Source organism: Xenopus tropicalis, chromosome 7, assembly GCF_000004195.4.
Source record: "Xenopus tropicalis strain Nigerian chromosome 7, UCB_Xtro_10.0, whole genome shotgun sequence".
NCBI classification, from domain to species: Eukaryota; Metazoa; Chordata; class Amphibia; order Anura; family Pipidae; genus Xenopus; species Xenopus tropicalis.
In genome coordinates this window covers 17,661,143-17,678,312 of record NC_030683.2, presented here as the reverse complement: position 1 = coordinate 17,678,312, position 17,170 = coordinate 17,661,143, and the positions used below count along the sequence as shown (strand labels likewise).

The following is a 17,170-nucleotide window of genomic DNA, read 5'->3' as shown; positions in this document are numbered from 1 at the left end:
TAAATAAACCCAATAGGGCTGTTCTGCCCCCAATAAGGGGTAATTATATCTTAGTTGGGATCAAGTACAGGTACTGTTTTATTATTACAGAGAAAAGGGAATCATTTAACCATTAAATAAACCCAATAGGGCTGTTCTGCCCCAATAAGGATTAATTATATCTTAGTTGGGATCAAGTACAGGTACTGTTTTATTATTACAGAGAAAAGGGAATCATTTAACCATGAAATAAACCCAATAGGGCTGTTCTGCCCCCAATAAGGGGTAATTATATCTTAGTTGGGATCAATTACAAGTACTGTTTTATTATTACAGAGAAAAAGGAAATCATTTAAAAAAAAATTTCAATAGAGTCTATGGGAGATGGCCTTTCCATAATTCGGAGCTTTCTGGATAATGGGTTTCTGGATAACAGGTCCCTTACCTGTAATATAAAGTAACAATTAAACTGTAACCTCACAGAGCAATAGTTTTTTGGCTGCTGGGGTCAGTGACCCCCATTTGAAAGCTGCAAAGAGTTAGAAGAAAGAGACAAATAATTCAAAGACTATGAAAACAAATGAAGACTAATTGAAAAGTTGCTTAGCATTGGCCATTCTATAACATTCTAAAAGTTAACTTAAAGGTGAACCACCCCTTTATAAAAGGACACATTATGCCCGTTGGTATTACTGGTAGCTTTGCAGCGCTGCTGTGGGCACTAATATATTCCCCTTTCTGCATCATTCCTTGTGGACACTGACTTTTGTAAAGGCCTATTCCAGCAGAATAACATTTAAAGCAACATTAATAGCGTTGCGTGCCATTGCTTTCCCTTCATTCCACATGCAACACTTTCCCCCGCAGTAAACCGGCTTCTAAGGTTTATGTGATCCTTACGGTGCTCTCTTGGCAACATATATTGAAAATGCAATAAAGAAACAGCACTCTGTCATATAAACCCTTGCCTGCTATTGATCATTTTGTCTTCGAGAATTTTAAATACATTAAATGGCTTCTCGGGCTTCCATTAAAGAGAAAATCCATTACATTGAAATGTAAATGTGTTTTTGGAAAGGGGAACCGCATGGAAGTTAATAGGAAAAAAAAACATTTTTCATTTATACCTCAGAGACCACCCATCCGCTTCTTAAGAATCTGCAGCAACATGCACACATTCAGCTCCCCCCCCCCCCCTCGGTCTGTATTAATGGCACGGTCTGTGCTTTGTAATACACTATATTTACATGCATTCCAGTCCCAGTAACTCTTTATAAACCCCGGCACTGAGTCCGCTTCGATCATTTTTATTTAAATCTATATTTGCAGGAAAAAGAAAGGAAATGGATAAAATATATTATTCCAAGCAGAAATAAATCTAAAATTCTTCATTTTGTCATGTAACATACAATGATTTAAACTACCAAATTTATAAAATATATTTTTTAAAATGAAAGCGCTAAAGTTAATTATACAGGTATTGGACCCCTGATCCAGAAACCCATTATCCAGAAAGTTCAGAATTACAGAAAGCCTATCTCCCATAGACTCCATTGTAATCAAATAATTCACATTTTTAAAAATGATTCCCTTTTCTCTGTAATAATAAAACAGTACCTGTACTTGATCCCAACTAAGATATAATTACCCCTTATTGGGGGCAGAACAGCCCTATTGGGTTTATTTAATGGTTAAATGATTCCCTTTTCTCTGTAATAATAAAACAGTACCTGTACTTGATCCCAACTAAGATATAATTACCCCTTATTGGGGCAGAACAGCCCTATTGGGTTTATTTAATGGTTAAATGATTCCCTTTTCTCTGTAATAATAAAACAGTACCTGTACTTGATCCCAACTAAGATATAATTACCCCTTATTGGGGCAGAACATCCCTATTGGGTTTATTTCATGGTTAATTTATTCCCTTTTCTCTGTAATAATAAAACAGTACCTGTACTTGATCCCAACTAAGATATAATTAATTCTTATTGGGGGCAGAACAGCCCTATTGGGTTTATTTAATGGTTAAATGATTCCCTTTTCTCTGTAATAATAAAACAGTACCTGTACTTGATCCCAACTAAGATATAATTACCCCTTATTGGGGCAGAACATCCCTATTGGGTTTATTTCATGGTTAATTTATTCCCTTTTCTCTGTAATAATAAAACAGTACCTGTACTTGATCCCAACTAAGATATAATTACCCCTTATTGGGGGCAGAACAGCCCTATTGGGTTTATTACATGGTTAAATGATTCCCTTTTCTCTGTAATAATAAAACAGTACCTGTACTTGATCCCAACTAAGGTGTAATTAAACCTACATTGTATGGGGGTATAGTTTTCCTCTAACCTCCCAAAACAAGCCCAGAGCACACTGAGCATGTGCAGTGCCACTGACATTCAAAAGATGGCCTAAGAAGATCAAAGTAGGGCATGGACTGTTATAGGGCTGCTGAACCTCTAGGCTGGTAGAATAAGTTCAGTGTATATAAAATGCAACACTTCTTTTGTTCCCATTTAAATCTACTGTATGCTATGAGAATACACGCACATCTATTTACTGCTATGAATAGCTATGTTTTCATGTCTGGATTTCAAAGAAACAGACTGCTTTTTAGATTCTAATGCTGTATATAAAGGAAACCATAAGCACAATGGCCAATTCCACCCATGTATGTATCTAAAACTATAGAGATGAATGTTGTGTGTGTGATTGGAAATAACTGAATAATTCAATATAAGCTCTTCTTGTAAACAGGTACCGTATATATTCCCTTTACCTGTTTGGATATGAATATAATGAGCCATGTCTCCAAATAGATTCCATGAAGTGCATGGCTTTTATGTGCTGAGAACATAGACAAATACGCTTATTATGATTTATGTACAATATGGGCCGGAGCTGCTGGGGATATTGATGTTGATGGAAAATGCTTCAGCTGGGAAGGCAATATCCTATTACTCTAAATGGAATATAAACTCTGTTTATCAGGACCTTTCTCTTCAAACCTTCTGTTCAATAAAAATAGATCAATTGCAACTGCATTAAAGTTCCTAGAATCCCTGAGTTGGGAGCAGCAGTCGGATCAGTAGGGCAGGTTGCTAGAGAATCATGGCAATAAGATGATGGCCTGGGGCTACTCATGGTATATGCATTGATATGTGTATGAAGGGGCAGAATGGCTGGCCAGGATCGGAGCTGCTCCGGGCCATTGTTTTGGGATTCCGTTTGTTTTCATATGTTTAGTATATAATATTCTATAATACAGTGTATTTCTTTGCCTCTTACAGAAACCCAGCGCCATGCCGTATTCTGCATGCTGAGACTCGGCCAGGAGATTCATGACACAGATATGGTCATTGTGGACAAAACCATGACAGATGTTTGCTTTGAAAATGTAACTATATTGTAAGTACTTGTCAGCGCTTCCTTATTAACCTCCTTCTGGGTAGTGGGTAAATAAGTCCTGATACTACATACCTGTGTCACATTAGTCCTGCATTTTGTATTATATTGATGGGTTTGGAATTCATATTACATGATAAAAAGCTAAATTTAGCCCTAGTATCTGTCTTCTGGACATATGTAAGTGCAGATGTAGTTCCAGAGCATTACAGTTGCATTCTTACAATTATGCACAAGTATAAAATCTGTTATGCTGGGGACCTGTGGTTTTCCAGATAAAGGATCCTTCTGTTCTTCCCCTAATTAGTAATTATATCTTAGTTGGGATCAAGTACAGGTACTGTTTTATTATTACAGAGAAAAGGGAATCATTTAACCATTAAATAAACCCAATAGGGCTGTTCTGCCCCAATAAGGGGTAATTATATCTTAGTTGGGATCAAGTACAGGTACTGTTTTATTATTACAGAGAAAAGGGAATCATTTAACCATTAAATAAACCCAATAGGGCTGTTCTGCCCCAATAAGGGGTAATTATATCTTAGTTGGGATCAAGTACTGGTACAGTTTTATTATTACAGAGATTAAGGATATCACAAAAAATGGTATCATTTGCATAAAATGGAGTCTATGAAAGATGGCTTTTGCTTTCTGGATAAGGAGTTTCCAGATCTGGGAAGCTCACAAGGCATTTCTAGTTTTGACCCCCTCCAACTTTGCTTGGGGCAAATGTTCTAAATATTTGTAGTAAAAAATATTTTTTTCATATTCTGTTACTAGAGGAAAGAAAATTCAGGTTTAAGAAAATGTTCTATATTTGTTATTATTTTCAATATAGTTAGTTAGATGTAATCTTTTAAGGCTGGAGTGGGCAGATGTCATAATAGCCAGAACTCTACTTCCTCCTTTACAGTTCTCTAAGCTGTTAGCAGTCAGTAACCAATCAGTGACTTGCATTTGAATCTGACCTGCGTGCCCACAAACTAACTGACAGATATGTCCCCTATGCCCACCCCCCTAACGTCACTGACTAACTAAAAGGTTAGAGATCTGAAAGCAGGAAGTAGTGTTGTGGCTATTATGTTAGACATCCCCTTAATCCAGCCCTTGTACATTATATTTTTGCCTAACCAACTATGTTACAAATATTTTTTATTTCACGCAGTCTATCTGTTTTACCCAGTTTCATTTTACACCGCATACTTGAGGTGAGGCCTTACCAGGGACATAAAAGAGGCAAATTCATGTTTTTATCCGTTGTGTTATTGTGCTTTTCAATGCAAGACAGCACTTTATTTGCTTTAGTAGCCACCGAGTGACACTGCCTGGAATTACACTGCATGTTATCCACACATATCCCCAGATCCATCTTGTTTAAGTATACCCCCGTATCCCTTACCCTGCATTTATGTTTCTGCCATAACCTTGCTTTTTAATCAATTTGCCACGTTGCTGCCCAGTTTTCCAGATTTGTCAGAATTACAAAGTGCCAGAATGTTGCATAGAATTTATATTCCAATGTGCCGGTGGTTTAATTCTGCAGGAAAGACAATATGCTACTTTCTGAAATGTTTCAGTGATTCTTCTATATCCGTTCAGGTTAATGATTTCCATTCTCTTTGCTATGGGTCCTTTAAATCTAAATTACATTTCAAAAAGTAAAGAGGCAAATAATTTTCTTTTAATTTCACATAATTGAGCTTGTTGACTACAGGCTGGCACTTGCTGAGTACCAATTTCAAAGCAAAAGGGATAGGGAGATGCATGTGATTACTCACCGCGCTGAGAGCCAATGCATTACAAAGGCAACTGTAGGAGTCTCATTTTTTAAATCATTGAAATATCACTTTGATCACCGCACTCACTTGTATTCATGAATCATTTTCTGAAATGAAAATTGTCTGCCTCCACTATGCTAATTAATAGGGAAACATTTCAAGTTAATTAAAGCTAACATCATTTTGCCTGTTAATATCATTTAAATGTCCGTGCCCGATTGGCATAATGTTATTCCCCAAGGGCTGGGTGTTGTGGATATCACTTTAGTAGACATGGGCCACACTGACTGAATATTCTGCATTGGTCATATATACAAATTGTTGGTTGGGTGCAGCCCACTGGGGTCAGAATTCTGGGTTACCACAAACTCTGGAGGTCATTCATAAAGCCTGGGCAAATTTTTACTTGTGAGCCACAGTCAAATGTTAAAAGACTTGGAGAGCAACACAAGCACCATAAAAGTACATGGAGGAGCCAAATAAGGACTGTGATTGGCTATTAGGCAGCCTCTATGCACCCTATCAGCTTACAGGGGCTTTATTTGGTAGGAAATCTTGTTTTTATTTAACCAAATCTTGCCCCCAAGTCAGGAATTCAAAAATAACTCCCTGGTTTGGGGGCACTGAGAGCAACATCCAAGGGGTTGGGGAGCAACATGTTACCCCCAAGCCACTGGTTGGGGATCACTGGAATACTGGATTGGTGCAAATTTGCCCTGTGTTTATAAATGAGCCCCTGTGTGTTCCTATACACGTGGGTCTTTTTATAAGTAGTAGACCTCTGTTAACCCACACCCAGCCCTAACTTACCCTCTCCTAACCTGCACCCAGCCTGGTATGCCATCTATATTTATATACCTGAGCCAAACCCACCCATTTCTGATGTCACAAGATGGGGGCAGGCAGAATCAAGTACAGGCATGGGACCTGTTATCCAGAATGCTCGGGACCTGGGGTTTTCTGGATAAGGGGTTCTTTTCAAAATTTGGATCTCCATAACTTAAGTCTGCTAAAAATCATTTAAATATTGAATAAACCCAATAGGCTTGTTCTGCCCCCAATAAGGGGTAATTATATCTTAGTTGGGATCAAGTACAGGTACTGTTTTATTATTACAGAGAAAAGGGAATCATTTAACCATTAAATAAACCCAATAGGACTGTTCTGCCCCCAATAAGGGGTAATTATATCTTAGTTGGGATCAAGTACAGGTACTGTTTTATTATTACAGAGAAAAGGGAATCATTTAACCATGAAATAAACCCAATAGGACTGTTCTGCCCCAATAAGGGGTAATTATAACTTAGTTGGGATCAAGTACAGGTACTGTTTTATTATTACAGAGAAAAGGGAATCATTTAACCATTAAATAAACCCAATAGGGCTGTTCTGCCCCCAATAAGGGGTAATTATATCTTAGTTGGGATCAAGTACAGGTACTGTTTTATTATTACAGAGAAAAGCAAATCATTTAACCTTGAAATAAACCCAATAGGGCTGTTCTGCCCCAATAAGGGGTAATTATATCTTAGTTGGGATCAAGTACAGGTACTGTTTTATTATTACAGAGAAAATGGAAATCATTTTCAAAAATTAGAATTATTTACTTATAATGGAGTCTATGTGAGACAGGCTTTCCGTAATTCAGAACTTTCTGGATAACGGGTTTCCAGATAACGAATCCCATACCTGTACTGAAAAAGAATGCCAAGTATGGGAATATTCCCCAACATCTTTAGCGGGTTGCAGTCCTGTTTTTTGCTGTTTTTTTTAAAAAAAAAAAACTTTGTCAGCAAAAGCATCTGTTAGGGGGAGCAGAGTATTTAGGGGTCTGTCCCGGCACTCGGGCCACTCTGTATCTCTGCTATTGCTCAGCCACAGGTTTCCCAACTGACAGCAGGTTTGAGGCCTATTTTGTCATTGCAAATGGCCTTCGCCCTGCTCATTGCTGATATTATTATTATTATTTATATAGCGCCATCAGTTTGCGCATCACTTTACAGAATAGAGGGGTACAAAAGACAGAACAGTTAACAATATTACAGTCTGTTATTACTATTTCCAACAGAAAAAGTTATTTTCTATAAACATATGTGAAGAGGTCAGGGGTTTGCCGGTTGATTTATAGCCCAGAGTAAAAGGCAAGGCTTGTACAATGCTTGTAAAGGGCTGACGTGCCAGGAATGTGTCGGAGCTGCATGCATGTCCCACAGTTTGTGTACGCTGTGCGCACAGCTGATTCTCATGGCCAGGGGTCCTGGGGTGGCATATGTAATAAAGCTGATTGAGGGGCTGACTCTCCGTTCTGCTAGATTTATTTTGGGCTTTAGTGTGTGTTTTCAAAGCTAATAACCCCAAGTGCTGAAATATAACTTTGTTACATCACTTCAGACACAGGTTTGAGCCTTTACAGTTCCCTTTAGGGAATGGTCTCCAACGCCAAGGATTTCACAGATATTCTGGATTCCTTAAAACTTTGTTAAAGGGATACTGTCATTATTTTATGGGGCACTTTTTATTTCTAAATGACACTGTTTACACAGCAAATAATTCCCTCTTCCATTTAAACTTTTATTCTTGAACCAACAAATATATTTGTAGCTGTAATATTGGTGTGTAGGCATTGTGTCTGAGTCTGAGCTTTCAGCCAGAGCTACAAATTAGAACTGCTTTCAGCTAACCTATTGTTTCTCCTACTCCCATGTAACTGGAGGAGTCCCAAGCATGACTTGTATTTCTTACTATTGAGTGCTATTCTGATACCTACTGGGAGCTGCTATCTTGCTCCCTTCCCATTGTTCTGCTGATCGGCTGCTGGGAGGAGGGGAGGATATCACTCCAACTTGCAGCACAGCAGTAAAGTGTGACTGAAGTTTATCAGAGCACAGGTCACACGGCTGTGGTACCCTGGGAAATGAAGAATAAGGCTAGCCCCATGTGACATTTTAAAATTAAATATAAAAAAATGTACAGCTTTGAATGTCTGGATTATGGCTGGTGCAGTAAGTTCAGTATATAAAATTTGTTATTTCTCTCCATATTTGCTTTGGGGTGTAGCTTCCTTAAATTTTTTATTTACCTTTATTTTATTTTGTCTCACGGAAAATTTAAAAGGGTAAGTTGCATTTTTAAACCTCTAGTTCCTGTGACGGAATAGCAGTTTTTAGACTATACCCCAAAATATATTGCTTAAACAGCTCATATGTAAAGCCCTGCTTCATCTAAATAAACCATTTTCATATAAATATACTTTTTTAGTAGTATGTGCCATTGGGTAATCCTAAATAGAAAACTGCCTTTGGGCCACCCCCTGGGATCATAGGATTCACAGTGCACACAAACAAGCCAAGGCACACATACATGCTAGGCCCCATCAGCCAATTTATGAACAGAGTTCCACCTTTTACTCCCACACTACTTCCTGTTATAGTTAAAGCTGCATCACTTCTTGTCAGCTGATCTCTGAGGGAGCACACAGCCCATCACTAAACGGCGGCTCAAGGGAAAGGATGTAAAAGGGCAATATTTACTGATATATATATTTAAGTATGGTGAGGTTCTTTAATAGGTCACTTAACATGATATAAACTGTCTGTTAGTTAAGTATTCATTCTGGGGGTATAGTTTTCCTGTAACCTTAGCTGCCATTGTTTGAGGGGCTGGCTGGTCATTTTTCCTGAATATGTCCCACATTCTTAATATAATGTTATAATCATTTAACAAGAAGCCAAAGGCAGTTGCCTTGCAAGTGTTGTCCATCTTACTATAGCAGGGAGAACTCCGTTGGGTTTCTCTCTACAGGGAGGTCGCAAAACTGATGCCTCACTTTACTTTATTGCAGACAACCATGATGGTAGAACAACACTTAAAGTATGTTTTCATTATAGTCAGTGTCTTGTTCTTGCAGTGGTGAAGCCAGGCCGGACTTTCAGCTCAAGTTGGAACTGTACAGCTGTTGCATGGAAGACTCTTCTATTGCCAACACTCCCAAGAAACTCGCACGGAAGCTCAGAAACTCAATTGGCAAATCTGCAGGGAAGAAATTCAATTCAGAACTAGAAGCAACGGAGCCAGAGGCTTTTCTGTTCTCAACTCCTCACATGCCGTGAGTTATTGTTTCAATAATTAATGTTACTAAGGCTATCTTTTACAAGCGGATGAAAAATTCCTGCATTTTATACAGTCTGGTGATAAAACTGCAGATGTAAAATTCTTCATATTAAGAACCACATCTGACTAAATGGGCTGCAATTTCTCTTCTTAGCGGTGCCAGCAGCAGGGCCAGGCATACACAAAACAAAGATATTTATCTCTGGATTCATTTTTTTTATGTTTGGGATACTGTAACTGGCTCCAGTGCCATCAGAACTGGTGCTTACTATAATGATCCAGTTATAGATTCGCCCTCTTCCCCGGTGCTTGTGGCGCCAATTCAGTTGCAAAAAAAATTGATCTGTCTCATCAGTGTGATCTACTGAGAATATAATTGCATTTTATTTGCGGCAGCGGCACACAGAAATAATGATATTGACTGTTGTTCCCACCATGTTTCCGCCTTACGTCCTACTCCTTAGAAGGTGAAGGTGCAAGCAATCTTTACGTGGTATCCACCTTGCAGGGAAGCACATAAGAATGTAATTTTTCAATACTGTTTGTATGTTGCTTACTACTGACAGAGCTCTGATTCTTTCTTTTAAAGAGGGGCAAGGTACGGTTTGCTGGCACAGATCACTTTTACTTTTGACAGCATTGAGGACAGCTTCAGGACACATTCTCTTACTATCACCGGGCATGGTAAGCATTAGCCATGGATCAGGGTAGTGTTTGACTATTGGTAAAGAAGCTTCTAGATATTTGAGACCAGAGGTTGAAACCTAGAACAAGCAAGCAAGACGGGTTCTGGGAAAAAAAGACCCTGTATATTGTAGGATCTATGGTATGCAGCCATCAACCACCCCCAATATTGTATTGACTACAAATTAAAATACAATTCAACTACAAAATCTCTAAGAGACAATTGTGGCTTGATATAGGAGGCAGTGTTGGACTGGGGTATTTGGTAACCAAAGGGCCCACCACCCCAGCCACGTAGACCCCCACCCCCTCTCTTTGTTTGGTATAATCTAGACTGTAATAGTATAGCTCCTGGTCATGGTGTTAATCAATAGGAGCTCTGGGAACTAATGTTTTCATTTATTTTTTATTGTGCTTTGCAGAGGATTCTTCATTCTGGCTTCCTTTATATGGGAGTTTGTGCTGCCGATTGGTTGCCCAGCCGGCTTGTTTGACTAATGAAGCAATGATGGGATTTCTTAACCAACAGGTAAGTTCTACTTAAAATACATTCAGGGACTGTCTTTGCATTTCAACACACCAAGGTTTTCTGATGATTTGGTCTCATACTGTGCAATATAATTCAGCCCCCCTGCTCATAGCAAGTTTACAGCTAAGAGAAAACATAGCCAGTTGCCGGTAAATTGGACCAAAAGAACCTCAGACAGCTAATAAGCACTGTCTGTATCAAATTCAACTGTTTCAAGAACAAGAAAAGGTTAAAAGGCTGCCAATATGTTGTTGTTTGCCTTAAGTCTGGGATCCCCAACCTTTTATACCTGTAAACCACATTCAAATGGAAAAAGTTTTGGAGAGCAACACAAGCTACATAAACGTTCCTGGAGGTGCCAATAAGAGCTATAATTGGCTATTTGATAGCCCCTCTGTTGACTGGAAACCTACAGAAGGCTCTGTCTGGCAATTACATTGGGTTTTTGTGCAACCAAAGAAATTCAAAAATAAGCACCTGCTTTGAAGCCACTGGGATTAACATCCAAATGGTGGGCAAGCACAGGTTGCCCACGAGCCACTGGTTGGGGATCACTGCCTTAAAGAAAAAGTAACACTAAAATTTTTTAAGTGAAAAAGCTATTCTACCCTGCACCAATAACTGCCCTATCCTGCAAACCCCTTCGTATTTTGAATGCTTTAAAGGAAAATACCTGTTAAAACTTGGCTTCCTGTGGCTTCCTGTCAATTGAACTAAGGAGATACGGCAAAGGAAGGAGCAGCAATCACTATGCGACGATCGATTGATCAAGTCTAGCCTGACTCCTTCCTACAGAAGGAAGGCTAGACTCGATCAATCGATCGTCGCATAGTGATTGCTGCTCCTTCCTTTGCCGTATCGCCTTAGTTCAATTGACAGGAAGCCAAGTTTTAACAGGTATTTTCTTTTAAAGCATTCAAAATACTAAGGGGTTTGCAGGATAGGACAGTTATTGGTGCAGGGTAGAATAGCTTTTTCACTTAAAAAATTTTAGTGCTACTTTTCCTTTAAGTGGCCTTTCAGGGGCCTTTATAAGCTGCTAACTCAGCTCCTACTTGACTGATAGCTGGAGAAAAATTATGCCCAGATAAGAAAATCCTGTTATGCAAGGAATCCCATCGACTGCAGTCCTTTCCCGCCAGGTTTGCTTAGGCCTGATTTATGATCATCCCTAGATCAGAATATCCCAATAAAGACAAAGATCTGTTCATTTGGCAATCTCAACAAGGCTTGGAAAACTTAAATCTAAAAACCCATTGTCATAATTTATGTCTTCCTTGCCCCTTTTCCAAACTCTATCTAGCAAAAGTAATGTCTCAAGGTGAGGCCTGACCTACAGATCTATAGAGAGATAGAATGAAGGGACGCAGGCCCACAGAGGGCTACACCATAATTTGTGCAAATGAATAACTGACAAGTTTGGGAATGGGAAGAGGGGATGCCTATATGCTTCCTGCTCCTCACAATAAGTTCTAATACAGTCAACGTTGTATCCATGGGAGTAATGGCAGCTGTTTGCCCTCAGAAAACAGTGTAGAGACCTGAGCATAAGGCAGCGTTTTTCAAAATGCCTTCTGTTTCTTAAAGAAGAGCTCAAGTTTAAATCACTGGGGGTGCAAAAGTGTTAGGCACCTCCAATTGATTAAAATGACTTACCTGATACCCTGAGCCAGCAGTAGAGTAGAACCGCCCACGCCCGGCACAAAAAGAAAGAAATAGCCTGGGCCGGTGCATTTTCTTTTAATAGGAGCATCAGCCTGGGGTATCAGGGAGGTGATTACAATCACTGGGGTGGGGGGTCTAACATTTGTTCCCCCCCCCCCCCCCCAATGATTGAAACTTTGGTTCTCCTTATTATTGATTAAATGCTGCCTATAACCCACAAGAGAAGATATTGCATTTTGGGGGAGGATTACTGTGACATAGGGCCAACAGTGAAGGCAGCAATAGCAAGGGATAGGCCGATATTACTTTTTAATAGTAATTACATTTACAAACAACTTACAAATATTGAATATTTTCAATGAATGTATATTGAAAGGTTGCCAGAACACAAGGGTAAATATTTGCACTTAATAAACAACATAATTATACACTGCGGAATGTTTAAGAGACAGTAGCTGCAAATCCAGTCTTTGTAGGAAACGGGGAGGTATTTTAAGGTCACAGAATACTCAGAGGCTGAAATGTGTCACAATATTACATGCTGAGTGCCTTGACATTACATGTGAGCATTGGGAGCTCCGGCTTTTTATCTGAAAGGCAAGACGAGAATAAAAGACGCAGTTTGAACATATTTCTCAAATTCTTTCTCTTGTTATCGTGTATGCCAATAGGAGAAAGATTAAATAAGCATTTGTGACATATAGAAGTGAGTGACAGCGGCACAGTGACAGGCTTGGCAACGCAACCCAGCCGCAGCTAGGGAGAAGTGACGGGAATAGGCAAAAACAGGGAAATCACGCGGCTGTGTCAGTGATGGCTCAATAACGGGTGGGCACTGCTCTAACAAGGAGCCAACATGCCGACATTACAAGCCAATGATGTTAAACACAAAACAGATAGAAAATTAGCCGTGGGACTCTTCTCTAAGGCAGTATTTAAAGAGACAGCACTAATGTTATGATGACCTTCAGTGAGAAAATACCAAGGGAGGGGTGGGGGGAAGGAACATGAAAACAAAAATATATGCAATATTGTTGCCCCATAAGCTTGTGTGTGCTGGCAGCCTTGGCCGTGTCCTGTTTACAAATTCACTGCTGCAATGGCACTGAGGCGTATGTGTCAGAGAGGGAAGAACACAGTAGGGATCAAATATAAACACGGGGCAGATTTGCTTCTGTGCAGTAACCCACGGCAACCAAGCGGAAGTTTGCTTCTGGTGTTCTTCCAGCAGCTAGCTAAAAAAAAAGCTAATTATTGATTGGTTGCCATTGGTTACTGCCCAGGTATAAATTTACCCAGTGTTTATAAATGAGCCCCAAGTGGTGTGCCAACTCTATTTCTGGCATCTGCATTTCTGTCAACTTTATTTCTGTCATCTGTTGAGTGTGTAACGCAAGGGGTGGGGGAGTGTTGGGGGCGTAACGCAAGGGGGGGGAGTGTTGGGGGCGTAACGCAAGGGGGGAGTGTTGAGGGCGTAACGCAAGGGGGGAGTGTTGGGGCGTAACGCAAGGGGGGAGTGTCATTTGTCACTAGGCAAGGGGGCAAAAAAACTCCTAGAAGTGGCCTCTATTAATTCCTATGTCAATTGCCTGCAGGTCAGGTGTTTTTTGATTAAAGGCTCCTGTGAGTACCCCTGTGGGTGCAGGTGGTTGCTATAAGAGCTTACAATCTAAAGGCTCACATGTAAAGACACAGGAAAAAAACTGTGAGGCTTACTGAAAAATGTATGTGTGCACTAGTGTTGCTTAAAGGGGATATACACCCAAACTTTGGCTAATAAAAAAAAATGTTATTGTAAGCAGGTTTCCAGGTTTCCATTCATTACACATTACAAACTCTCAGATTTTAAAGTTAATTGTAAAAATCATTGCTATGGAAAGCAGTATTTTATATTTAAGAGAATACGTTCTAGCAGTGAGCGTCGTCGTGTCTCGTGCGTCTCCACCTGAGGGCAGCTCATCCTTTCTGATGGATTTCATGCAAGTACCAATACGGCTCTTATTTCTCCACTTGCACTGAGCAAACAACTTCATTTTTAAATATCCTCTCCCCAGAGCTCACAAACAGGTATAAATGTGACTGTGGAATAGTAACCCATAGCAACCAATCAGATTTTGTTTCCATTAGTCTTCTAGCAGATATAGCTGATTGGTCGCTGTGTGTTAATACGACATAACATTACCCTAAAAATTAAATTCACCCCATTTTTGTCAGCACCCCCCCGTCCCCCCAAGTCACAAATCATTATTTATAATAATTCCGTGCTGCTTTTAGGTTTGTTTATGGAGCAGAACTCCACATTCCCGGCAGTTAACATTCTTCTGTCAGTCCGTTAAATTCAACAATTTGAACAGATTGTAACAAAATGCAGATGCTGAAAAAAAAACTGTTTTGTAATATGATTGAAATGAGACGTAAAGACTCCTTGGCAACCGTGTCTCAAAATAATAGAAGAAATTGGTAGTAAAAATGTATTTGTCATTTTTAAAGGGGTAGGTCAACTTTAAAATTAACTTTTAGTATGATATTCTGACACAATTATCTGGTAGCTAGAGTCATATTTACCCTAGCAACCAGGCAGTGCTTTGTACAAGAGATAGGAATATATATATATATATATATATATATATATAGGAAAGGGACTGAATAGAACAATAACTACAGGTATGGGATCCGGAAACCCATTATCCAGAAAGTTCTGAATTACGAAGAGGCCATCTCCTATAGACTCTATTATAAGCAAATAATTCAGATTTTTAAAAATAATTTCCTTTTCTCTGTAATAATAAAACAGTACCTGTACTTGATTCCAACTAAGATATAATTACCCCTTATTGGGGGCAGAACAGCCCTATTGGGTTTATTTAATGGTTAAATGATTCCCTTTTCTCTGTAATAATAAAACAGTACCTGTACTTGATCCCAACTAAGATATAATTACCCCTTATTGGGGCAGAACAGCCCTATTGGGTTTATTTAATGGTTAAATGATTCCCTTTTCTCTGTAATAATAAAACAGTACCTGTACTTGATCCCAACTAAGATATAATTACCCCTTGTTGGGGGCAGAACAGCCCTATTGGGTTTATTTAATGGTTAAATGATTCCCTTTTCTCTGTAATAATAAAACAGTACCTGTACTTGATCCCAACTAAGATATAATTACCCCTTACTGGGGGCAGAACAGCCCTATTGGGTTTAAATGATGTTTAAATTATTTTTTAGTAGACTTAAAGGGGACCTGTCACCTTAAGAAATAATTACAAATTGTTTTCTATTGTGGTTGTCAAGCTAAATAAACTTTACTTACACTATATAAGTTATTTTAATCTTAGTTTCTTTAGCCTTGGAATTCACAATTGGAGCAAGCAGGCAGGGGCCATTTTGTGGACACTGTTATCAAAGCAGGCATTGCATCCTGCCAATATCTTGTTTCTGTGCCAGTATAGGGGGGGCTGATACCCATATCCTTGCACTGGTTACATAATTACATGGTGAGGAGGGAGGGGGAATGTAAGGAGTGCAACAACATATAAAAAGTTCTGAATTTAAAGTGAAAGTAACTGTCTGCCTCACCTCTATGCCTGAGGCATAGAGGCGGGGCAAGCAATATATGACTGACAGCTGGGATGTTTAAATGATTTTATAATGGGTATGGATGTGGTAATAAAAAATGATTTTGGGTTTCATGTTTAATTTGAGAAGGACTTTTATTATTCAGCTTTTTATGTCTGGGTGACGGGTCTAAGGTATGGAAAACCAAATTACGGAAAAATCCCTTATCCAGAAAGCCCTGGGCCCTGAGCATTCTGGGTAACAGGTTTTATACCTGTAATAAATAGCAAAATAAAACAAAATAATACAATTGTAGCCTCACAGAACAATAGATTGTGGCTTCCTGCGTCTAGGAAGAGACAAAATAGACAAATAACTCAAAAGCTATGAATACTGAAAGCCAACTGGAACATGGCTAGGAATAGGACATTCTATCACATACTCTCTGCTGCTTTTCAGTTAAGTGCTCTTCCCAAGAGGGAGGGGACCCCATTTTTTTTAGTCTCATGGATCATGAACCAATCAGGAGCAGCATCCCCAATCTCTGTATGGATAGTGCTCTGTCAGGGTAAGGGGGAATAAAAACAAAAATCATTGGGCGCCCCCCCCAGTGAGTCTAGTTCTTACCCCTGCTTGTGTTCCTCTTTATGAAAATACACAATGGGCCGGCGTACTTAATGCCAAACATCTCAGCGCCATTTGGTATCCCCTACACCATAGGCGGATTTTCAATAAGGCTAGGGAAGGCTAAGCCACCCCTAACCTGCTTTGGCACCTTAAAAAACAAAACAAAAACAAAACACCTCACTCTGTTTCTGCACTGTCCAGGAAATCTTCTCCTTTTCCTGCAAGCTCCGGTTCTGCTGTAATCAGCTGTGCTCTGACAGCTTTCTTGACAGACAGTAAAATTGACCAATCAAGGCACAGATACAGACAGGGCTCAGGAGATGTTACAAACTGGAAGTAGTGCAGAAATGAAGCCTGAAAAGAAGGATCTGCAGGCTGTAACTTTACCTAAGAACTTTTGCTGCAGATTTCATCCCACAGGTACTATACACATGTACTATACTGTATATGTTCTAAAGGCTGACTCCTTTTTTGTCACCTGACATCTATAATATCCCTATCCCCTACCCTAACAGATGGAGGGTAAGTTAACTCTTTTCCCCTGAAAAAGCTCATTGTGCTTTTATATATTTGTTGTTGTTGTTGTTGTTTTTTGCTCTTACTATTTTTTTTTACTTTTGTCATTGTTTTGTTCATTTCTAGTTACAGTGGGGCCAGTGTTATAGTGCCAGGGCCTGAATATCTGCCATCCGTACCCACTGCTTCTCACTGTATATAACGTGCTGGTTTTGTATATACAGACTTCGTCTCACTGTATATAATGTTCTGCTTTCATAACTACAGACTGCGTCTCACTGTATATAATGTGCTGGTTTTGTAAATACAGACT

At 39.4% G+C, this 17,170-nt stretch overlaps 1 protein-coding gene across 1 annotated transcript in view; it reads left to right on the top strand.

Annotated features, from left to right (window-relative positions):
• The window catches only part of rtkn2 (rhotekin 2), a 56,560-nt gene that overhangs the window by 22,670 nt on the left and 16,720 nt on the right, over positions 1-17,170 (top strand). Inside the window, 4 exon segments of the mRNA NM_001127024.1 lie at positions 3,279-3,396; positions 9,079-9,276; positions 9,871-9,965; positions 10,388-10,494. Of these exon segments, the coding sequence (NP_001120496.1) occupies positions 3,279-3,396; positions 9,079-9,276; positions 9,871-9,965; positions 10,388-10,494 (518 nt within the window).